This window comes from Triticum urartu, chromosome 7A, assembly GCF_056163025.1.
Source record: "Triticum urartu cultivar PI428250 chromosome 7A, HENAU_Tu73, whole genome shotgun sequence".
NCBI classification, from domain to species: domain Eukaryota; kingdom Viridiplantae; phylum Streptophyta; class Magnoliopsida; order Poales; family Poaceae; genus Triticum; species Triticum urartu.
This window is the reverse complement of record NC_141879.1, coordinates 500,543,664-500,568,702: the sequence shown is the minus strand read 5'-3', so window position 1 is coordinate 500,568,702 and position 25,039 is coordinate 500,543,664. Positions and strand designations below refer to the sequence as shown.

The 25,039-nt window shown below is 45.4% G+C and overlaps 3 protein-coding genes across 3 annotated transcripts; all 3 read left to right on the top strand.

Moving 5' to 3' along the window:
• The first annotated feature begins 521 nt into the window (after positions 1-521).
• Positions 522-1,193, top strand: LOC147960141 (uncharacterized). The gene has a single exon (XM_087533177.1). The coding sequence runs from the start codon at positions 522-524 to the stop codon at positions 1,191-1,193; it is 672 nt and encodes a 223-aa protein (XP_087389303.1).
• Positions 1,194-9,941: 8,748 nt separating this feature from the next.
• LOC125523416 (Homeodomain-like superfamily protein) lies at positions 9,942-13,687 on the top strand. Its single transcript, XM_048688450.2, has 3 exons — positions 9,942-10,331; positions 10,910-11,638; positions 12,783-13,687. The coding sequence occupies exons 1-3, from the start codon at positions 10,017-10,019 to the stop codon at positions 13,506-13,508; spliced, it is 1,770 nt and encodes a 589-aa protein (XP_048544407.1). The 5' UTR covers positions 9,942-10,016; the 3' UTR covers positions 13,509-13,687.
• Positions 13,688-19,994: 6,307 nt separating this feature from the next.
• Positions 19,995-22,823, top strand: LOC125520471 (uncharacterized). The gene is made up of 5 exons (XM_048685410.2): positions 19,995-20,781; positions 20,977-21,975; positions 22,107-22,219; positions 22,367-22,507; positions 22,591-22,823. The coding sequence occupies exons 1-5, from the start codon at positions 20,245-20,247 to the stop codon at positions 22,655-22,657; spliced, it is 1,857 nt and encodes a 618-aa protein (XP_048541367.1). The 5' UTR covers positions 19,995-20,244; the 3' UTR covers positions 22,658-22,823.
• The last annotated feature ends 2,216 nt before the right edge of the window (positions 22,824-25,039 follow it).

Genomic DNA, 25,039 nt, shown 5'->3' with positions numbered 1-25,039 from the left:
TGAAGACGTACGACTACATCAACCGCGTTGATATAACGCTTTCGTGAACGGTCTATGAGGGTACGTAGACAACACTCTCCCCTCTCGTTGCTATGCATCACCATGATCTTGCGTGTGCGTGGGAATTTTTTTGAAATTACTACGTTACCCTACATGTACATGTAGTTCAAATTTCAATTACGGTCATTAAATGGCTCGAAAATCACTTAAATGTCTTAGAAGGTCAAATGACCCCTGAAATTTTCCAAAATTTGACATGACAGTTGCATTAGTACTACAAAATTTCTCATTCATTTAAAACACCATCCGTTGGCACTTTATTCCAAATTCGTCTTTCACAGCTAATAAAAAATATCTACAACATCACACACAGTTGTTTTCTAGGAACCGTTTGCGATGAAAATATATGGGTCTATTTAAGTCTCCCTCCTTAAGCTTCGTCGGCTCGTCTGCTCTAGTGCCGGCAACCCCCGAATCCACAAATCCCGATCCCCATTCCCTCACCCCCCCTTCTTGCAAAGATGACGCCATGGAAACGCTTCGTGAAGGCCCATACGATGGCCGCATCCCCCCCCCCGAGCGCCGCCGCCTACGCCGAGAGTGTCGTCGCATCCGCATTGAGCGCAGCCGCTTCCGCTGAGAGGGCGTCTACGGCAGCCGACAGGGCAGCTGCAGCAGCCGGGACAGCTACAGCTGCTGCTGCGACGGCGGCTGCAAACGTCGAGAGCGCTCGAGCTGCCGTCTGTGCCGCTGATGTCACCTTGGCCCGGGTCAAGGCCATCCACACCAAGATCGAGGATGCACATGCCAAGATATTCCAGGCCACCTCGGACTACAGCATGCAACCCACGTCTGAAAAGGCGACGGTGGCCATGGAGCACCTGCTTCCTCATGAGGTCACCGAGCGGGAGTTGAAGATGCAGGAGGCGGCGGAGATCGAGGAGCGCCAGGAGGAGGAGTTGCGCGTGGCCGAGGTCGAGGTAGAGAAGAGTCTGTCCGTCGAGGAATCGGCGGTGGACTACCAACGCGAGCTCTGGCGCAACCACTACTACGAGTACTACAACCTTGAGGGCGTAGCCGAGGACGAGGACGAGGACGCGGTCGACTTCAGCTCGGGGGACGCGGAGTCCACCAACGGCGGCATGTCGCCAGGACAAGTCATCGACGTCTCATCTCACACCGGCAATGCATAGGCCGGCGCGGCGGCGGATTTTTAATTATGCATACTTAGGCTTTGTTTTTAATGCTGGTCTTTTGTTAGAGCAACGTTTAGGTCAACTGGCTCTGTGTAATTACTAAAATTGCTCGATTCAGTAAGTGTGGTCTGTCTGCTGTACGCTCTTTTGTGTGCCCAAATTAGCAAGCGATGTTAAATTATGTAATGACGTACCCAGAGAAATTTCCACCCAAATTTGAATTATCAAACTCATCCCATGCGCGTAAAGCAGAAGAATCGTTTGCGATGCACACAATCGTTCAAAGTGAATGGTCCGGCGGCACAACGCGCAAAGTTTCCCTCCACATTTCCAAAATTTTGGCCTACCGCCAAAATATCTTTCCCCGCCCCCCTTTCCCCCCTTCCCCACCCCCTTTTCTCCCCGACCACAAATCACATTTCCCCTGTTTCCTCCTTTCTTCCTTCCTTGCTAAGCTATAGCCGCTTCCTCGCTCTCGTCGTCTCGCATCCTACGCCGGGGTCGCCATGGTCTTCTTCAAAGACATCTCCAGCGGTTCCTCCTCCGGCGACTACTCCTTCACCGCCCAGGTATGCCTCTCTTCTCTCTCTCGGGCTATGACTTGGAATGAAGGATTTTTACCCGGAGGTCGATTTGAGTCGTTTCTTCCTCTTGTAGCTCCCTAAGACCATCAGTGGCAACGAATGGAGCGGGGTGGCTAAAGATCTATCTGCTCGTTGTCACCATCAACCTCCATGTGTGAAGCTACTTGCGTTTGATTCTGTGGACACTGGGAGGAAGTTTCTGGCATGTGCAGAGAAGGTTAGACCCTCCTCCGTTGTTACAAATCATTTGTTAGATGTGATTCAGACACTGTCACAGTCCCAACCCATTCATACCACACCTTCAACCAAACGCATCCTAAGACAGTGTCACAGTTTGTACCTAGTATCTTAAATTGTTGCCATCTCATCAGCGGTGCCATTAGAAAATTATTTGGCACCGCTTCAGCAGTTTATGCAGCCAACTTTGGTCCACACATCCGAGCTGCCAAGCAGTAAAATACTAAATCTTTATGGCACGAAGGAACTGGGCATCGGAGTAACTACGTGCTCCGGAGTCCGGGTCCCTGATTTTTTTTCCGCTGCATCGGCTCACCAGTTCAGGGCACCGGTGCGAGATGTAGCAACAGTTGTCTTTACACCAGTTTTGGCATACATAGTGGATGACCTTAGTGCTATTAGTTATATGTTACTAAATTTGTGCATGTATACACCTGTTAGTATCAATTTGCTGTCATCCAAACACTGTCGCTATGCTGTTGCAGTTATATTTACCTTCCTCATAAAATGTTCAATTTGTTATTTATTGTACATGAGTAAGAACTTGTAGCGTCATTGTAGTTAATTATAGCTTCTGATGTTCCAGAATTTGGTTGTTGTCTCAGTACCAATTATTTCATTTGCACATTGATCTTTTTGAGAAGATATGTCATAATTAACATGTTTCTTTAGTTTTTCAAAATAAGCATTGGTGATTTTCTATGTTGCTATAAACCCATTTCCCATACAATTGTTACTAATCTAGTTTTAAATATTATAGGATGAACGGAAGTGTTCTTACTTGGAGTGGGTTGATCAAGAGAGGCCAGAGTCTTTGAAGATGTGCCTAACGAAGCTCTCGAGCATGTATGAGGAAGTGAACACACGTAGGCTTACAGAAAGTCTTGTCAACGCTGAAGCATATTTCAAGATGCGGGATAAAAAGTTGAAGGTGGAGAATGAACTCAGATTTTTTAAATCAGACTTTGCTAAGATGGTGTTGGCGAAGGAGGAGTCACTTTCCCAGTTGGCCCGTGCAAAACGGGTTCTTACTGAACTGAAAGCAAAGGTGGATAAGACGAGCCTGGATGATCTCTATTAGGGAAATGAATATATTGTTCTTATGAAGTTGAACTAGCTATATGTTGTACTGTGCTGTTTTCATGTAGCTACCATACTGTGATGTTATAATATATTTATGTGCCTGATATGAAATTGGCAAACGGTTGTTCGATATGAAATGTGAATTTGCGTAATACTGGAATTATTAATTGTAAACTAATAAACCTGCTAAATGTGTCATGGACCTTTGCAAACGGTTCTAGCAGTAAAAGCTCTTGCGATGGATAGCCCAATGTCACGTGGTTTTCTTCATCAAATCGTGTGTGATATAGTTGATAAAAGCAAACAGTTAACCAAGGAAGACCGTGTGTGATAGTTACACCTTTCACGCACGAGCCTACACATAAAACTGTGTGGGATTTACGTCCGAACGGAAATGTTTTCACTGGATTGACTATGTGGGATGTACATAAGAACGGAAACATATTCCTTGGATTGACTGTGTGTGATATACAAACGAACGGAAATGATTTTCTAGAATACACCGTGTGGGATGTGCATACCTACGGAAATGATTTCTGAAATTTACCGTGTGGGATGTACATACCTACGGAAATGATTTCTGAGATTCACCGTGTGGGATGTACATACCTACGGAAATGATTGGGTTTCGATGCCTCGCCCGATCGCACACGGCCCCAGCATGGGTCCCAGGAGGGCCTATCCCCGACGATTTCTGAGTCATGTGGGAAGGACACCCTATCGCACACACTCACATGGCGACGGTTCCAACTGCCGTCGCGGAAAGGGGTTAAAAACCGTTTGTTTAGGACCGAAGCGCACCAGTGCCCCCTTAGTTGGCACTTTATAAGAGAAGATGGAGACTCAAGCAAAAATAAAAATTGCATAAAGTAAATAGATAGGCCCTCGCAGAGGGAAGTAGGGATTTGTAGAGGTGCCAGAGCTCAAAGCAAAAATTAAGAGATAAATTTTTTTGAGAGGCATACTTTTCCCGTCAACAAAAACGACAAAGTAATTCCCAACGCTTTCCATGCTAGATATATCATAGGCAGTTCCCAAACAGAAAATAAAGTGTATTCCTTTTTCCACCATTCTTTCACAATCCATGGCTAGTTGTATCCACGGGTGCCCTCCATACCAACGCTTTCCAAGGAATTTATTATTTGACAACGTAAAGTAAATTTCTTTTTCATTTCGGGACTGGGCATACCTAATACCTTTACCACACTCCCGTGTAATGACAAGTGAATAAACACTCATCTTGAGAATAACACATCTAGCATAGAAAATATTGGCCACCCCTTGTCGCTTCATGAGCGGTACGAGCACACAAAAGGGAAATCTATTTTGCAAATTAGAGATGGCACATGCAAATTTGCTTAGAACGACACAGAAATACCACATATAGGTAGGTATGGTGGACTCATGTGGCAAAACTGGTTTAAAGGATTTTGGATGCACAAGTAGTATTTCTACTTAGTACAAGTGGAGGCTTGCAAAAAGATTGAGAAGCAACCAACCAAGAAACAAAAAATCACATAAGCGAGTATTAAGCATAACTAACACCAAATAATGCACCACAAGTAGGATATAATTTCATTGCATAACTATTGACTTTCGTGCTTGCATAGGGAATCACAAACCTTAACACCAATATTCTCACTAAAGCATAATTACTCACCAACATGACTCACATATCACTATCATCATATCTCAAAACTATTACAAAGAATCAAGTTTATTTTGTCCAATGATCTTCTTGAAATTTTTTATTATATCCCTCTTGGATATCTATCACTTTGGGACTAATTCATATGTTTCTTTTGATAGCTCAAACAAATCTAAGTGAAGAACATGAGCATAAAAATTTTCGTCTCTCAAAATAATATAAGTGAAGTATGAGAGAATTTTCTTCAAAATTTTACTAACTCTCAAACAAATCTAAGTGAAGCATGAGAGCATTTCTTAAAAAATATTAAAGCACACCGTGCTCAAAAAGATATAAGTGAAGCACTAGAGCAATTCCATAGCTCAAAAAATTTAAGTGAAGCACATAGAGCAATTCTAACAAATCATAGAATAATTTTGGCTCTCAAATAGGTTTGTTCAGCAAGGATACTTGACACAAAGCAAAAAACAAAACAGGCAAAGACTCATATAATACAAGACGCTCCAAGCAAAACTCATGATATGTGACGAATAAAAATATAGCTCCGAGTAAAATACCGATGGTCGTTAGAAGAAAGAGGGGATGCCACTCGGGGCATCCCCAAGCTTAGTTGCTTATTTCTCCTTGAATATTATCTTGGGGTGACATCCCCAAGATTGGGCTCTTCTTACTCCTTATTCCTTCATCCATCATGATCTCACCCAAAACTTGAAAACTTCAATCACACAAAACTTAACAAAACCTTCGTGAGATCCGTTAGTATAACAAAGCAAATTACCACTCTAAGTACTGTTGCAAACCCATTCATATTTTATTATTGCATTATATCTACTGTATCCCAACTTTTCTATGGCCCATAACCCCTGATACAACCCATAGATTCATCAAAATAAGCACACAATGCATCAAAAACAGAATCTGTCAAAAATAGAACGGTCTGTAGCAATCTGAAAACTTAGTATACTTCTGTAACTCCCAAAATTTTGAAAATTAGGAGAACATAGGAAATTTCTATATCAATCTTGTGTAAAAAATTAAGAATTTTATCATGCTTCTGTAATTTTAAACAATCCTATTACTGGCGCACAAAGTTTCTATTTTCAACAAGTTCAAATCAACTATCACCCAACATGATCCCAAAGGCTTTACTTGGTAAAAACACTAGAATAGATCTCAAAGCAAATATGATAAAGAATAGAGGGCCGTAGATTTCACCAGTGGCTTCTCTCAAGAAATAGCACACGGTGGGTAAACAAATTACTGTTGGGAAATTGATAGAACCTCACATAATTATAATGATATCCAGGCAATGATCAATATATAGGCATCACATCTAAGATTAGTAGACCAACTCCTGCCTGCATCTACTACTATTAATCCACACATCGACCGCTATCCAGCATGCATCTAGTGTATTAAGTTTATGGAGAAATGGGGTAATGCAATAAGAACGATGACATGATGTAGACAAGATCTATTCATGTAGGAATATACCACATCTTGTTATCCTTAATAGCAACGATCAATACGTGTCTTGCTGCCCCTACTGTCACTGGGAAAGAACACCGCACGATCGAACCCATCACAAAGCACATCTTCCCATGGCAAGAAAAAACGATCTAGTTGGCCTAACTAAACCAAAGATTCGAAGAAGAAATACGAGGCTATGAATAGTCATGCATATAAGAGATCAAAACTCAAATAACTTTCATGGATAAATAGATCTGATCATAAACTCAAAGTTCATCGGATCCCAACAGACACACCGCAAAAAGAGTTACATCAAATAGATCTCCAAGATACCATTGTATTGAGAATCAAAAGATAGAGAGGAAGCCATCTCGCTACTGCCTACGGACATGTAGGTCTACAATGAACTACTCACGCATCATCAGAGAGGCACCAATGAGGATGATGAACCCCTCCGTGCTGGTGTCTAGATTGGATCTCGTGGTTCTGGAACTTGCGGCAGCTAGAATTGTGTTTTGTCGACTCCCCTAGGGTTCTAGAATATTTGGGTATTTATAGGGCGAAGAGGCGGTGCGGGAGGCCATCGAGGTGGGCACAACCCACCAGGGCGTGCCTGGGCCCCCAGGCGCGCCCAGGTGGGTTGTGCCCCCCTCGGGGCACCCACCCCTCTGGTACTTCTTTGGCCCATGTTGTTCCTTCTGGTCCATAAAAATTCTCCAAAAAGTTTCATTGGGCTTGGACTCCGTTTGGTATTGATTTTCCGCGAAGTGAAAAACAAGCAAAAATCAGCAACTGGCACTAGGCACTATGTCAATTGGTTAGTACCAAAAAATTATATAAAGTTGCTATAAAATGATTGTAAAACATCCAAGAATGATAATATAACAACATGGAACAACCAAAAGTTATAGATACTTTGGAGACATATTAACGGCACATGAAGAAGATTGGCAAAGAAGCTAGGATTGATTTAACCAATAAGAGTCTTCCTTCTTTTGTCATGGATGTTGCCAGCCCCATTAGTTTTCTTTCAATTCTCTGAACCAATGGTAAGCACTGCTCCATAGTAGGTTTTGACAGCCCAAGAGGTAGACCAAGGTATGTGAACGGGAAAGCACCTCTCTTACAGCCCATGTTGTTAATCAACATTTCAGTCATTTCTTCACTAATATTAATTGGAACCATATTGGACTTGTTATAGTTAACCTTTAAACCAGTGGCACTTGCAAAGATGTTGAGTAGAGCTTTAAGGCAGAGAAGTTGTTGAGTGTCTGCTTTCATGAGGACAAGAGTATCATCCGCATATTTCACAATAGGGAAGTATGGGCAACTTGTAACATGCAATGGTGAGCTCACAAGTTGTTTAGTCATGGCCAAGTTTAATACTGACTGGAGAAGAACTGCAGCTAAGACAAAAGGCAAAGGGGAAAAAGGTTCTCTTTGCCTAACTCCTCTCTTACAGTAGAATTTCTTTCTGGGTACCCCATTGAGAATAATTGAGGAAGATGCAAAGTTGAATAATAATTTCATCCAATTAATCCATCTGTTTCCAGAGCCTTTTGCTCTCAACATTTCCAAAATCGTTTGATGTTCTAAAGTGTCAAAGGCCTTTTCAAAATCAAGTTTAAGCACCACAACTTGCTCTTTTGATGCATGTCACTGATGCAAATACCCATATGCCCAGCCCAAGCAGTCTTGAATTGCTCTTTATTTGAGAAAACCATACCAATTGATGTGGACTATCTTCAATATAATCTTCTGTAATCTATTGGCCAACAACTTGGTAATGATCTTAAGGCAACTATTGAGTAGTGAAATTGGCCTAAAATCATTAGGACTTAAAGGGTTATCCATTTTTGGAATCAGTGTGATATAAGAAGAGTCTATGCTTTCCAAGTTTACATTACCCTCATAGAAATCATGGATTGACTTTCCGATGTCTGGCCCAATAATATCCCAACAAGCTTTGTAGAATTCATTGTTAAAGCCATTTGGACCTGGAGATTTATCATTTGGTAGCTCCTTCACTACATCATTAATCTCTTGATTAGTGAAAGGTCTCTCATACTGATTTTGGACACCTCATGCTGATTTTTATGCCATAATTTTGCATTGAATTTGAGTCAAACTGGAAATTTAGAAACTGAATCTTTTGACACTGGACAGGTGTGAAATGAAACTTTAATGAGATTTTTTTGAACACACTAACTACAGTTAGACTAAGGGTCAGTTCTTTTGAGGCTTATGAGTGGCTGCAAATATAAGCCCCAAAAAGAATTGCCCCTAAATGTTTTGACACACTAAAACTGCACTGAGTTAGATTTTTGTTGATTGTTAGAATGACAATTTAACCTAAATTTTTGTTGAGTGTTTGAACAACTAACTGAATTTTCAGTGCACTCCCTCTAACTAGGCTTTTTAGTGCATTTTTTGTTCACTGAAGGTAACTGAACTTTTTGCTGCATTTTTGGTGTGATGTAGCTAATTGAACTTTTTTACGAACAACTAATTGAATTTCAGTTGCACTGAATGTTTACTGTATTGCCAACTTCACCCACAACATTCACCCCCTTGCATTCACCACTCGCTGACTCTCTTTCACCACGGAGCTCCCCACCACTCTCTCTTTCTCTCTCAGCATTGATCTCTCTCACCACTGCTCAGGAAGATGAAGGGGGCGAGCTGGACGGCGCTGGTGGTGGGGTACACGCAAGGCGATATGGTGAAGTTTGCGAAGATGATGGAGATTACATCATGGTTCCCCAATGTCAACGATCTAATCCAGGGTAGCGACGAAAGCACACCAAGCGGATACTTGCGTCTGGTTTTGCTCCTCCCATCAAGATTCTAGTGTGAGTGATGGATGAGGCAGATCAAAAGATGTGAAAGTGCATCTAATCCCCAAGGTGTATTTCAATAATTCATGCCAACATATTCTGAAGAACTAACTATGCTTCAAGTTTATTTCAGACAAAGTTCTTCATAGAAACAACATTGGAATGGAAGGTGACCCCTAAAAAAACTTCAAGTGTTGGTCAAGCCATATGATTCTTCATTTTTATTTTTGTAATTCGAGGTCACATTGAGTCCTTAGGCATGTCGATACTACTAGAAGGGATGAGGGTGTGACAACGAGCTCTTTGCTCTAGGTACTTAAAGATCAAACTCCAAAAACTCCTCAAACCACCTCAAGAAATTCCACTATACCTACCTATTCTCTTTCACCTCGGTGCCACCAAACCACTTTCATCCGGAGCCACCGAGAAACTCATATAGGTGTTTGTTTCAAAACCTAATTTGTTCCGAGCCTCCAACATTCCACTCAGACTCACCGAAGCAACATGGTAAACCTTCTGTGATCATGTTAGAAATTCCGAGCAAAACCAGTCGAAACTTCCTAAGCGACTACAAAGAATGTACCACGTGCTAAAAAGGATATTTTTTTAAAGGAAGCTATGAAACGGTACTCCAGGATTTTTTTTGAGATAAATAGGTACTCCTAGATTTTTGAGAATTATGTACTCCTAGATTTTTTTTGAGGCAACTTATGTACTCCTAGATGACTTTCATATTAATTTCTTGACCCGAAGCATTCTATTGACCTGAAGCATGGCCGGCCGGGAATGAGCAACATGGTACCGAGCCTATCAAACACTCACCTGGCCCATTCGGCCCAGGGTCCAGGACGACCGCCCCCATTCCTCTCTCCATTCAAAATCCCCTCCCGTTCATTCCAAACTCCAGCCTCTCCAGTAATCGATCCCCTTTCTCTCCCTCTCCTTTCTCCAGCCAACAAACATGGTAAAGAAGCAGGAACCCTCCACCCCGGCGGCCGGCGGGACGCAGTGGAAGGGGCGGCTGCGCTCGCACCACGCGACTCCGCTCAACTCTCCGTCTCCGTGGATCCAGTCCCCATCCAGGAACCGGGACGAGGACGCGGAGGCCTCCAAGTTCAAGAAGCAGGCCGCCCCCACAACCCCGGGGAGAAGCCGATGCACCCGCGACGAGAGCGGCGGAGCTGCGGGACGACCTCCGAAGGCTCTCCCACGCCGGTCGGCGCGGCTTACCGGCCGGGATCCGGACCACCCTATTGTGCTCGACGAGGCGGAAGAGGTATAGGGGGGCAAATCTCTTCCTGGTTGCAGATACCGGCTCCAATCTGGGGGCACGGGATGTTACGTTTATGTGCTTAGTTTCCTCCTCTTCTGCGCATTTTAGTTGCCTGAGAAGGAGATTTGGCCACGTTGTTTAGATCTTTCTCCACTAGTTAGACAAAACCCAATTTTCTTCCCAAAATTTGTCACCATTTCTTGATTTCTGGGGATTCCGTGACAACAACCAACTATCAATGGTTTAACATATTCCAGTATGTCATGCTACCAAGTACAATCTTGCTCTATTCCTTATATATTCTACTTATCCAACAACAGATTAGTTTCTTCCACCCCCCAAAACAAAGATTAGTTTATATGCCACTAATAGTTTGTTCACCCGCCTCTTGATTTTATCCATTTCATGCCTGTCCGATCATCATATTAATAATCTAACATGCTTGCTAACTGGACTGCTTCATCCATTTCACGGTTGGCACTTGATTACAAATATCATAGTTCATCATTGGATGATTCTGTTCGGATCTTTCAATGGCATAGCTTGCGGCAACAGTGTTTAAGTTTTACCTTCTGTTGCAGGAATGCGAAGTCAGGGGTAACCAATGGGCGATTACGCCTGTTCAGAGATCTACACGGTTCCAACGAGGTGATAAGAGTGTGAGCAAGCCCTTAGTGGAGAAGCAAAGTCACCACAAACTGTTGCCGTTCACACCAAATCCCCGCGACATTCCCCATAACAGCAAGACTCAAAATGCTGTTAAGAAAGACAAAAAACTAGAGAATCCACCAAGGAGTAGCCAGAGAATTGCTGCAGTAAAAGCTTCTGCAAGGATGGAAAAACACAATAAGCTCCAGACAGTGTATGAAGATTCCCAAGATGCTCCTGCCAGGAGAAAGACTGCAGATGCATCTTACAAAAAGAGTGAGATGCAAGAGCCAAAGCCCAGTCGTGGTGAGGAGCTGACAGGAAAGAGGAAGAGAGGCACCGGAAGAAAGCAGGCATCAAGGAAACAAACTCACAAGGAGCACAAATCTGATTGTCAAGAAATTGTACCCATCACTGAACCCAGAAACATCATCCACAAGAAGAGTGAAAATAATCCTTCTTCCATAGTGCAGCCTAAAATTGGTGATGATATACTGATGAACACCAAGGAATGCAGTGAAGAGCTAAGCGGGATTAAAGAAGGGGTACAGCAACAGTGTTGCGCGTCAGATGAATGGACAGAAGAGCAGGACACTATATTGCGCCAGGCTTACTTCACTGCTCGACCATCCCCACATTTCTGGAAGAAAGTTTCTAAAATGGTATTTCCAATCCTTCGATTTTGTTCCTTTAGTGGTTTGATGATCATATCTTGGTAGTTGCAGACCTGTTTGATATCTAGTTGCACAAGCTGCCTTGAGAAAGCATAATAATAAATAATTAGAATGCTGCAGTTAAAATGTTGCTCTCAGAATGGGGTTTCCAGTTTTAAAAATGTGCATGAATGTGCATGAGTTATTCATGGATCTTGGTGCTAGACTTTGTGATATTCCACTGCATTGTTTTGTTGAGTTCCTTTTGTTAAGCAGTCAATATAAATCATGTATACAACATTGAATGTCCAACAACAACAACAATAACAACAAAGCCTTTCAGTCCCAAACAAGTTGGAGTAGGCTAGAGTTGAACATACTGAAAACACTTCCAGAGTCTAACTACAACATACCAGTAGTGTCTGAATGATGAATAAGTCAAATAGTAGCAGTAGGATAGTTGTATAGTTTGTTGGACTTCTGTGTTCTTCCATTTTTGGCTTTCTTTTCTGCCTTTGTTTGAAGGCTGTAAGTTCGGTGTCATTTGGATGTTTTCTTCTAATACGAGATGATGCATATTTAGGCGCGTATCTGAGAAATGAAAAATTGTAGAGAGCGTTCTCTGGGAATGTGGACAACTGGTAATATTTACAAGGGTTGGTTAATAATCATACTGAAACATAACATTTCACGCTGTATTTGTTTTTTTGCATTGAAGGGGAAGAATTAACAGTCAATAGAATGTTGTCTGTTTATTATTTAATGTGCACATGTGAGTGATCCTCTCATCACATGTTGACACCAACATGGATGTGAAAAACTGGTCATCAGAAGATTGTTAATGTTGCTAGATACAAGATACATGCAAAAACAAAAATACTTTGAGCACAGGTTCAAAAAATATAGTACTGTGAGCTTAGATAACTAACATTTTGGTGCTGCTCTTTTAGTAGTCTCACATGGAATTGATTTCAGCCATTTCTAGTGATGCTTACCACATGTCATATCCGACAACATGTCACGTTGCTTTGACAATCTATTTTGTACTTCAACATGTCAAGTAGTATGTCCTATAGATTACTCAGTATTTTCCTAGGTGACTTGTTACTTTATTATTTTTGTTAGTTCAGCAATTTGACACACATCCTTTCAGGTCCCAGGGAAATCTGCTGAAGACTGCTTCAATCGAGTTCATGCTGACCTCTCAACGCCCACTCCAATCGCCCCTCGTCCTCGAAGTAAAACACAGTTTTCTCCTCTAGCACATTTCACATTGTCTGATCCAAAGTTTCCAAACCTTTTGGAACCTCTAGCCGGAAGACCAAGGACTGCCAAACAAAAGAGCCTATTAGCACAGAAGACAGTGAGACATTTGCTGAAGAAGCATTCCCTCATTGACCAAGCTCAAGAGGCTGATCACTTCTCGCTATTTGAAACTTCACCGTCTGCTTTACAATTGAACATTCCTCTTGACGATTCTCCTGGGACCCCTGACAATTATCTAAAGTCCTTTTCCCTGCACAAGTACAGCGCGAGTTCTTCAGCACGTAAGAGACCGTTGTCAAGGTTGAAAACTAAGCAAGCTGAACCGAGTCCAGCAGTTCTGAAGCCTCTAAAGAATACTGTTTTGCATGAGAAGTACATTAATCAGTTGACCCGAAGAGATGGCGCAAAAAAGCCTCGTAAGAAGGCTGCTGGCACCAATGCAACTGATCCTGAGAGGCCTCTTTCGGAGCAACGAGCTGGTAGTGTGAAGGCTGCAAAGAATGCTCTCATTTCAGAAGCAACAGACTTCATAGGCCAGTTTAAGAAGTTGCAAGCCAATTCCCTTGCACACGTTCTGGAAAACAGTGAAGACGACGAGGATAATTCGGTGTAGTGTCATACTAGTGGTTCCAAGCTGCTTTTGGCATATAATACTTGCCCCTCAATGTTAAAGCAGCTAGATAGCATGTTATCAACTAACTTTAGCTAGTACAATAAGACTGTAAGAGACTGACGATACGTCACGGATTTTATCGCTCAGTGTATTCTGTCAAGGAAGCTATCAACGCATTTCTAGCATATGAAGGTCATGGTTATCACTTAGGATCACATACTACAACTTTTGTGTGAATAAAAGAACATACAACTCTGTTCACTTCATTTTTTGTACATTTCAGGCCCATTTACATTCAGTTAAACTGTTTGTGATGCATGCTTTATAATAAGACCAGAAATGGCATGCAAGGTAATTCTCAGAGCTAATAAAAGAATGTTATTCCCTATGTCAACAAAATATGGCTGATGATCGTACAGACAATGCGATATATACTGTTAATCATTCTTTTAATAAAGCCTATGCAGGTCAGGTGTTCCTCACTTCCTCTAATAGATTTATATTGCCTCAAATAGTCCTTTTTCACACAACAGCTCGAGGCGTGCAAGAGAAATACATCCATTTCGTTCTTGATATTCTTTTCCCACATAATTATAAATTTTCCGAAGTCCCTTAGTTCGAAACATAGGAAGGTTTTGCTTTTACCAAAAGATCAACCAAACGATTACATCCCACAATGGTTAATCCAGGCCACGAGTAGTTCTAAGGCATCATCATGCAAAAGGTATGCCATGTTCTGTCAACTAATTACACAACACAATTCGAAGACACACAATAAATTATTGGGAATAGAGAGTCTGAAAAGGCTAACAAAACATGCATAACAATAAACTAAACTAATGTCATCGCAAAATGGGTACTCGATCATAAGTAAACGCTCATCCAGACAAGGGGAGGTAGAAAGTACTACCTCCATCCGGGTTTATTCGTCGTCTTTGTTTTTATGCCATATATTGACTGTAGATTTGACTGATAAAATATAAGTTGTATGTCACAAAACTTATATTGTTGGATTCATATTCGAAACGGGTTTTCAGTGATACTATGTTTGATCTAAAATAAATCTGGACAGAGATAGTAACATTTAAGTGTTCTTCAGTAATCGAGGCCCACTACTTTTTCAGTTCACTAGTCTTTACTTATGTTGGTCATAGTGGAAGTAACTTAGCTAGTAACGTAATGCATCACAATACAAGTTTGCTTATGTGGCAAGCATTTAATGAGAAGATAGGTGTTTGCAGTAGTAACATAATGCACCTCAAAGCAAAATGAGTTTTTTTTTTGCAGGTGAAAGCAAAATGAGTCTACATCTAAATAAATGAAGACTGCACGACACCAATAACATATGCGTGATACTAGTATATGGTACTACCCACTATGAGTAGCCTAACATAATGCACCTCAAAGCAAAATGAGTCTACATCTAAATAAATGAAGTATTGCATGACACTACGCATACATTACTACTCATTATGTATATATTAGGGCATCTCCAACACCGACCCGCATACGTTCCGCATGCGTCCGGACCGTGTTGTCCGGACATCAGAAGTCATCCAATGCAGGCCTGTATTGGTCCGCGGCGCAGTCCGGACGTGATTTCTCCTGCAAACCAGAGACAAACGCATGGGGGGAGGGGGTGGGGGGCTTTGTGGGAGTCCGAACCAATCCCACGCTCGCTTTTGACACCCTTGGCCCACCAAAACCCCTTCTCTCGCCTGCGCACGTTCCTCCTGGCGCCAGCTGCCCGCATTCATACTGCTGTAGAGCGCGTCGCTCAACATTGAAGACGGCTCAAGGCGGAAGCGACCTCTCACTGTCTCCGCCATTGAAGCGGCGCGTCGGCCATGGGCACTGCCCGCGACGTGTCTTCGGTGTCCGCGCATGTTCAATGCATGCGTGACTGGACGGAACGGGACGGATATCTAACACGCCCGTTCAATGCCGCTGTCCGTCCGTATGCTGCCACTAAGCAGGCTCGTTGGCCGAGAAACCCACTCCGGCGCGTCCGAGGTCTCCGAGGACGAGGACGATACCACCATGGATACGGGCTCCGATGACACCACCCCGGCTCCCGCGCCTCATGTGCATGCCGGCTTCACCATGGAGCAAGAACCGACACACTACAACGTCGCCATTGCGGAAGTGCGGCTTGCGCTAGTGCCTTTGTCGGTGTTCCAGCAGGCGCAAGAGGAACAGTGGTACAACCTGTTCCTCATGGAGCAGCATCGGCTGGCGGAGGGCCAGATCTACGACAAGCGTGCGAGTGAGGATGTCGTGGCAAAACCTAACTTCGTCGCGGAGCAGCGTGCCATCTACAATGTCGTCCGCGCTCAAGCCGCCACTCGCCAGGAAGCGGCCGCCGTGGAGGCACGGTTGCAGGTGATCGCGGACGAGAACAACGCCAACTGCGCCTCCTACGCGCCGCCGACGAACCATCAGTTGGTCTCGTGGGATGGCGACAACATCGACGCCACCATTTCCATCATGGACCTCACGTCCACTGGCGACGGGCAGGTCGCGTACTCCTCCGAGGATGAGTAGACCACGGGAGGCAGCAGGACCTTGTGTCCCATGTGGGCCAGTTCGTCTCCCGTGCTCTACTCTTCCTCGCCGGAGACCGAACCTTCACTTCATCGATCTTATCGCCGGTGCTCATGGAGACGGCGGATGGAGGACAACACGGGCTTGGACGCCAGGCGCCGCCACCGTAGGATAAGTTTAGGGTCAGGTCATTTTCTTTTTCTAAATATTTGAAATGTAATGAAAATCCATCGTGATTGTATAAAACCCGTCATGTTTATATGAAATTCAATTTTGTTTGCACGAATTTCATCCGGTTTGTTGAAAAAGAGTTTGAAATGTATATGGCTACGCTTGGATAGTGGCCTCTCGCTTCCGTGTCTGTGGATTAGTCCCGGATGCGTGAGAAAATTTGCAAGTTGCCGTTGAAGATGCCCTTGCTACTCATTATTATGAAGGTACTGCAGTAACACATGCATGCCTAATCTAAGTTGATTCTCGCTGTTACCAGCCTAAGTAAAGCGCGGTGTAACATGGCCCGTACGCTGCCCCTCCGCCGGCTCAGGGACACCCAGTGCTCATCGCCAGGCTTGGCGGAGATGACGAGCCACTTCCCATTATTCACGCAGAGCTGGAGGGTCGGCGGGGAGGTGGAGTCGTCGATGCTGGCGAAGTCCATGACCGTGCCCTCGGCGGGGTAGCCGGACTTGTAGTCGTCCGTGGCGAGGTAGGCGTCCGGGTCAACGCCGAGGCCAGGGAAGCGGGCCTTGAAGGCGTCCATGCCGAGACGGGCGCTCGGCTCCGCGCCATCGTGGGGCCGCACGTCGGTGATGTCGGGGAACTCGGCGAGCGCGCCGGTGAACGGGTGAAGGAGGCGGACGATGCAGGTTGCCTCGTCGCGCATGACGAGGAGGCCGGAGGCCACGCTGAGGAGGCGGCTGGTGGAGAATATCTGGTGGTGGACTCTGACGACGCGGGCCCTGGCGGTTGCGTGGACGAGGCGCCGGCGCGACGGGGGCTCCCCTCGGTTGGGCAGCGGGAACCAGCCGTGCGGGCGGAACCGGCTATCCAGGACGCCGTGCGCCCGCGGGTCCTCCTTGAGCTCGCGCCAGGGCTTGCACACGGCCCTGAAGCGGAGATACTCCGACACGTTGTGGGAGAGGAGCCGGACGGCGACGTCGTCGGCGATCTCGGTCGTCAGGTTCGCCCAGTCCCTCCATTCGGTCTCTCCCGGATGGCCGGTGCGATGCGCGCCGTCGGTGGAGGAGCGGGGCTCATGACCGGGGAGGCGCGCGGCGGTACAGCGGCGCAGACCCTGACGCGGTCGCTTCCTCGGGTGGCCAGATCCGGCGCAAGGAGCCGGTGGATCGGCAAGGCCCAAGCGCCGCCGCTGCCCTCGCGTCATCATCCTCTCGGATCGCCGGCTCCGTCTGTTCTCCCTTGTGCGAGACTCCGATCTGACTTTCGCGGCGGCGCTGGCGTATTAACCCCTGCGAAAAAATATATATAATCTATACGGATTATTATGGATATTCTTTAGGTATCAGCAAAAGAATTACTAAATAAGACGAAATATATCGAAAATACACGACGGCAAATGGATTTAGGATAACCGAATTTAAAAATAGTAAAAAGAACCAAAAAAGGTGAAACTTTGTCGAAACAAGCATTGTCTAGTGTATCACTCACATGTAAAGTTTCGTGACAAAATGACTTTCGTGATATTCTGAACGAATAAAAGCAAAATTAATAATATATTAATCTTACTATTTACACAGTTTGTAGTTACAATTTTGTATTATTTGTCAATAATACCATAAAAGTCACTTTGTCGCGAAACTTTGTACATGAGTGATACACTAGACAATGCTTGTTTCGACAAAGTTTCATATTTTTCTTAAAAAAGTTATTAGCTATTTTTTTTTGCCTAATTGAGTGCACGGTACACCCATGTTTTAAAAGTCTGCACCGAAATATATAGACAACACATAAAGACAAATTTCTGGCTCAAAAACAACAACAAAACGATTTTTTGCAAAAAAAAAAACGCAAGCCTTTTTTGAGTTAACGAGGTTATTTTGATATTTGTTTTTTTACACACCACATATAAATATTTATTGTAATCTAAAAAGTATAAATATATCTTGCTGAAGATTCATACACACATGTTTATGTATATGTAAAAACAGAATTAGAAAATAAAAAATAGACCCAAGTTCTTGGTCATGTGGTGTCATTGTTGTACTGTTGAGTGTTCCGAGCTCAATTTAAGCTTTGTAATGTGTTCTTCTTCATCAATGAAATGCAATGTTGTTACTTTTCATGAAAAAGAAATATCACTTTAAAATTTAAACGTAGGTACATCCAAGTTTTCTTCCCTTCTCCTCGTAAACTGCAGTCAAGGCAAACTCTTTCCATCCAGGCTTCGTCGATGAGCCCATTTATCCGCCTTCCGTATTAAGTAAGGGTTCTTTTAGTCATCGCAAGGTTCATGCTCGAACGGATGGCAGTGTTATTTTTCGAGTTGGTCTTTCAAGCTCTGCTTCTCTTTGAGTTTGTCCATCTAGACGGAGCTTCGTTGTAGTTTCTTGGGGTAACAAGATTAAGGTTTCTTGTCATGTGTGCGCAATGGCTATATATCTTGTGTTAGGAGCATCAGACCGATTCAACGGAGACAAGCACGACTCCAGGGCGCTGGTCTTTAAGGACACATGCACAAAAGACTTTCATGCTATCATCAACAAGGTCGTGCTGGCTTCGGTAATAGAGCGGCGACAGCAGTGCATCAACAGCTCATTTTGGTGATGATAGTGCGCGTTTGGTAGTTCAAAAACCTCAATGTAATTATTATTATATTTAGGATGCTTTTGTACTTCTAGTGATTTTTTAAATAGAACTTGAGTTTTTTTTTTGCAAAAAAGAACAACAACAACAACAACATGCACACATGCAGGGGCGAATCTATTAGGGGTGCTTTAACAAGCTTAGCCCCCCCTCCAGCACTAAAAAAAAGTCTTTTACTACTAGTCTCAAGGCCAATTCAGTCACTTGCCAGCCCAACCCAACAAATATGTTCACACATACAGGCTTGCATAAATTTTAAGCCCATCCTTCATTTTCTGTCTATATTCGTCACTGCGCACATGTTACACCATTTTTGACGAATTCAATTACAAGTTTGTCCTGGCTCGTCGCTGATGCCATGGGTACCGATCAGTCTATGCTCACGTAAAGGAGGGGAAACAGACGGAGAAGTACAATAACAAACTATATGCTGGAATATTTACTTCGGTACCCATGAAACCCGGTAAGCACTAAAATTACTAAAAAAACAATTGCAAAAAAAATCCGATTTTGTTTTGCAAGCAAGATATACATGTGCATAATGTTCGTGCAAAATTTGATGAAGTTTGAACATTCGAGCAGCGCGTAGAAAAAAAGACAAAATCAGGCGTGAACAATGTTGTTTTCAAATGTTTCTCACATACCCGATCTTTTTCTCACGAGCTCCTCGAATATCCAAACTTCACAAAATTTTGCACGAACATCAAGTAATTGAGCATCTTGCATCACCAAAAAAATTGGATTGTTTTCCTTACTTTTTTCTTTTTACAGAGAACTATCAATAAATAATCTTCTACAAAACAATTTTAATTCTACTTCCAAAAGTCTGAATTGATGAGGGTTCAGGCAAGACACACCAGTAAATGGCAGGGTTCAGGTTGTAAAAGTGTACATGTTTGGTTGGGCTGTGTCAAAATTCGCTCTGGTATATACGGCATCTACCGATCCTTGGAACCACTCAAAAAAAAAGAAAAAAACGATCCTTGGAACCACGGCAAGTCCTTTTCAGTTTTGGCCAGCCCAGCTGCCATTTGTCACACTCGCAACACATGCCAATTACGTACGTTGCAGCTCGCAGGGTCGATGGCAGCGGCACCACAGAACTGTTACGGCAGCGCCTCCACCGCACACGGTCTATCATGTCCACGCAGCCTCCGCCGCGTCGGCGCGTCCCGACGTGCAAAATATCCCTCCGGCGATGCGGCCACCAGCTAGCTGCTGCCCTTCCGCACGCCCTGCTGCAGATATTTCTCCAGTCCGGTACGCGCAGATCACATACCAATCGCCTGCGTGCACCGCCCGCCATTGTGTGCTGTGCCATTTCGTCTCGTCGCCTGCACTGCCGGCGCCGTCATTCTAGCACGTTGCCATGGCCACCATCACCGCTCCTCCGGCCGCTCTGCAGCCACGCGAGCACGCGAGGCCGGGCCGCGCGCTCCGGTCACCTCCTCGCGCGTGGAGTGGGAGGAGGAGGTGCTGCCAGGTGATCAGAGCCACGGCGAGCTCCCGCGGCCAGCTCGAGAGCACGGCGCTCGGGGCGTCGGCGGGCGGCGAGGAGGGCGACGTGATCCGGAGGCTGCAGAACGGGCCGGACGTGCGCGGCGTGGCGCTGGAAGGCGAGAAGGGCCGGGCCGTGGACCTCACGCCGCTGGCCGTCGAGGTGATCGGCGAGAGCTTCGGGGAGTGGCTGCGGGATCAGCGGCGGGAGCGGGAGGGCGAGGACGGGGAGCAGCTGCGGGTGTCCGTCGGCCGGGACCCCCGGCTGTCCGGGTCGCGGCTCAGCGCGGTGCTGTTCGCGGGGCTGGCCAAGGCGGGGTGCGCCGTCTTCGACATGGGCCTCGCCACCACGCCGGCGTGCTTCATGAGCACCATACTGCCCCGCTTCAGCTACGACGCGTCCATTATGGTACACCCCCGCACTCCTGGTTTCTCTTTACGTTCACAGTGAAGGTGAACGGCGTCGTGGTTCTCAGCTTAGTCAAAGTATAATTAAGGAAGAGCATCCCATTTTTTACATGGTTAACGCATTAAAAAAGAACGCGGCCCAAAATTTAAGTTAATTACCCTGAAACTTCATGAATGAATCATCCTACGCTTGCAGATGACCGCGTCGCATCTCCCCTACACCCGCAACGGGCTCAAGTTCTTCACCAAGCGCGGCGGGCTATCCTCGGTGGAGGTGGAAGGGATCTGCGACCGCGCTGCACGCAAGTACGTCGCGAGGAAGATGGGCCTCGGCGGCGGCGGCCTCGGCATGCCTCCGGTGGTCATGCGCGTCGACCTGATGAGCGCCTACGCGCAGCACCTCCGGGACATCATCAAGGAGCGCGTCGCCCACCCGACGCACTACGACACCCCGCTGGAGGGCTTCAAGGTCATCGTGAACGCCGGCAACGGCTGCGGCGGGTTCTTCGCGTGGGACGTGCTGGAGAAGCTGGGCGCCGACACGACCGGTAGCCTGCACCTGGAGCCGGACGGCATGTTCCCGAACCACATGCCCAACCCGGAGGACGCGATGGCCATGTCGCTGACGCGCGGCGCGGTGCTGGCCCGCGGCGCTAACCTCGGCGTGGTGTTCGACACCGACGTGGACCGCAGCGGCGTGGTGGACGACGCGGGGGCGGCCATCAACGGGGACCGCCTCATCGCGCTCATCTCCGCCATCGTGCTGGCGGAGCACCCCGGGACGACGGTGGTGACGGACGCGCGGGCGGGCGACGGGCTCACGCGGTTCATCGAGGCGAGGGGCGGGCGGCACTGCCTGTACCGCGTCGGCTACCGCAACGTGATCGACAAGGGCGCGCAGCTCAACGCGGACGGCGTGGAGACGCACGTCATGATGGAGACCACCGGGCACGGCGCGCTCAGGGAGAACCACTTCCTCGACGACGGCGCCTACATGGTGGTGAAGATCATCATCGAGATGGTCCGGATGAGGCTGGCGGGGCTGGCGGGGCTGGAGGGCGGGGTCGGCGGCCTCATCCGGGACCTCGAGGAGCCCGCCGAGTCCGTGCTGCTGAGGATGGACATCGTGGGCGAACCCAAGAGCGCGAAACAGCGGGGCGTCGAAGCCGTCGAGGCTTTCAAGACATACATCGAGGTGCGTCTCGAGAACAGTTTACTAACTACTGCTGCATGATCCATGAAGCTAGCTAGCGAATAATCGGAAGATCTACGTACTACATTCTTCTGCTGATGTAGTCTACTCTTGCTTGTACCTGCATGGTTTAGGAAGGGAAACTTAGCGGTTGGGTGCTGGACGATTGCGGCGACTGCTCGGTTGATGAGGGATGCCTTGTGGACAACAACGATCATCCAATCGATGTTGACGCCTACATGTACAGGTATGCATGCCGCTGCTTGATTTGCGAAAATATGTACTACTTCCTCCGATCCATATTAATTGTCGTTGATTTAGCAAAAAGAAAATCTATGATAAAGAGCGGACATGTTTTAACTACAGTAAATTTCTCATTGATTTGTGAAAGCAGAGCAAAGTTCTATGACGAGTCTCAGAGACCGCTCGGGTGGGTTCACATTCGCCAAAGTGTTCATAACCCCAACATAGCACTCAACTTGCAGTCATGTGTTCCCGGTGGTTGCAGATCCATGGCGGTGGATCTGTTTGAAAGGTATTATAGCCACAGCAGCACTAAGTCATGATATTCAATTTGTTTCGACGCACTGAGTAATATTGTTTACTTCCTAACTACAGGTTCTTGTTGACAAGTGGAGTAAATGAGTTTGTTGACACCAGCGAAGTACAGAAATTTGTGAAGTAGATCTTAGCCTCGCAGCACTCTGTATATACGGGATTAATTCAGGACAGATCCTAGGTGGCAATAAAAGAGCATACCTCTACATGCTGAAAATTGTATGGGAAATGCCCTTTGGTTCTCGGGTGTATATTCACCCTATAAGAGAAATAAATTAAATAATTATGAAAAAGGTAAAGAAAAAGCAGACCTTTTTTGAATAAACTTGACTTTCTTTTGCACTACTATATAAATTTTCTTCAAGAAAAAACCCATTTCTTCTTCTTCTTTTTTTGCCCTAAAGGCGACGGGGGTTTTCCTTCATGGTATTTTTACGAGTACAATACAATGTTAACTTCATTTAAAAAATTCTAAATCAGAATTTTTTTACGTTTACAATTACTATCTTTTTGCATATAGGGCGTATATGCACCAAGAACCAAATGCTTGTATCTCATATTGCAGTGCCTACAATCTTCTCCCTCTTCAATTATGAATATTGTATTCTTTTGAACATAGAATAATCAATCCTATAATTAGCGGCGTGCATAGAAATATTAAATTTTAACACTATATAAGTGGTCATAATGATTTCTAACTAAGGGCATCTTTAAAGATTTGTGGCACGCAGGGGCGGGGGCACATACATTGTAGGCTGCTGATCTGGGTCAAGACACCCACATCTGTCTCCATATTTCGTGTATTTGTCTTCGTATACCTGTACCTACGTATCTGTATTGAGATTTCAAAACAAAAGCATTATACATGTTTTTGCGGGTCCGTTTTGAAAGGTACAAATATTTGGATGAACAGTGCCTGTAACAAGTGTCTACTAATGTAACGCCCTCGATGCGGCTATATCTCCCACGTGTCAAAGCACAACTTAGAGGCATAACCGCATTGAAAGCAATGTCGCAAGTGAGATAATCTTCACACAACCCATGTAATACATAAGGGAAAGAGATACATAGTTGGCTTACAATCGCCACTTCACACAATACATGAATAAAGTATTACATCATCCAAATACAATCAAGGTCCGACGACGGAACCAAAATAAAAGAAGACTACCCCAAATGCTACACAGATCCCCGATCGTCCCAATTGGGCTCCACTACCGATCAACTGAAAAACAGAACAACATAACGAACACGGTCTTCATCGAGCTCCTCCTTGAGCTTGGTTGCGTCACTTGCATGGTATCATCGGCACCTGCAAACTGGTTTTTGAAGTATCTGTGAGTCACGGGGACTCAACAATCTCACACCCTCGCGATCAAGACTATTTAAGCTTAAGGTAGGGTAAAAGGTATGAGGTGGAGCTGCAGCAAGCGACTAGCATATTTGGTGGCTAACATACGCAAATGAGAGCGAGAAGAGAAGGCAAAAGCATGATCGAGAAACTATGATCAAGAAGTGATCCTAGAACAACCTACGTCAAGCATAACTCCAACATCGTATTCACTTCCCGGACTCCGCCGAGAAGAGACCATCACGGTTACACACGCGGTTGGTGCATTTTAATTAAGATAAACTTTAGGTTTTCTACAACCAGACATTAACAAATTCCCATCTGCCCATAACCGCGGGCACGGCTTTCGAAAGTTCAAATCCCTGCAGGGGTGTCCCAACTTAGCCCATCACAAGCTCTCACGGTCAACGAAGGATATTCCTTCTCCCAGGAAGACCCGACCAGGCTCGGAATCCCGGTTACAAGACATTTCGACAATGGTAAAACAAGACCAGCAAAGCCACCCAGATGTGCCGACAAATCCCGATAGGAGCTGCACATATCTCGTTCTCAGGGCACACCGGATGAGCAAGACGTCGGGTAGGCCAGCCCAGAGTTGCCCCTGGTGGCCCCGGACATCGCTCAGTTGGACCAACACTTAGAGAAGCACTGGCCCGGGGGATTAAAATAAAGATGACCCTTGAGTCTTCAGAACCCAAGGGAAAGAAAAGGCTAGGTGGCAAATGATAAAACCAATGTTGGGCCTTGCTGGAGGAGTTTTATTCAAGGCGAACTGTCAAGGGGTTCCCATTATAATCCAACCGTGTAAGGAACGCAAAATCCGGGAACATAACACCGATATGACGAAAACTAGGGCGGCAAGAGTGGAACAAAACACTAGGCATAAGGCCGAGCCTTCCACCCTTTACCAAGTGTATAGATGCATTAATTAAATAAGAGATATTGTGATATCCCAACAAATATCCATGTTCCAGCAAAGAACAAACTCCAATCTTCACCTGTAACTAACAACGCTATAAGAGGGGCTGAGCAAAGAGGTAACATAGCCAAACAATGGTTTTCTAGGACAAGGTGGGTTAGAGGTTTGACATGGCAATATGGGAGGCATGATAAGCAAGGTGGTAGGTATCGTAGCATAGGCAATAGCAAAAGAGCGAG

Coding starts and splice junctions, on each gene's coding strand:
- LOC147960141 (XM_087533177.1), top strand. CDS start 522: ATGACGCCATGGAAACGCTTCGTGAAGGCCCATACGATGGCCGCATCC.
- LOC125523416 (XM_048688450.2), top strand. CDS start 10,017: ATGGTAAAGAAGCAGGAACCCTCCACCCCGGCGGCCGGCGGGACGCAG. Junction 10,332..10,909: donor TGCTCGACGAGGCGGAAGAG/GTATAGGGGGGC, acceptor CTTCTGTTGCAG/GAATGCGAAGTCAGGGGTAA. Junction 11,639..12,782: donor GGAAGAAAGTTTCTAAAATG/GTATTTCCAATC, acceptor ACATCCTTTCAG/GTCCCAGGGAAATCTGCTGA.
- LOC125520471 (XM_048685410.2), top strand. CDS start 20,245: ATGGCCACCATCACCGCTCCTCCGGCCGCTCTGCAGCCACGCGAGCAC. Junction 20,782..20,976: donor GCTACGACGCGTCCATTATG/GTACACCCCCGC, acceptor CTACGCTTGCAG/ATGACCGCGTCGCATCTCCC. Junction 22,508..22,590: donor GCGGTGGATCTGTTTGAAAG/GTATTATAGCCA, acceptor TCCTAACTACAG/GTTCTTGTTGACAAGTGGAG.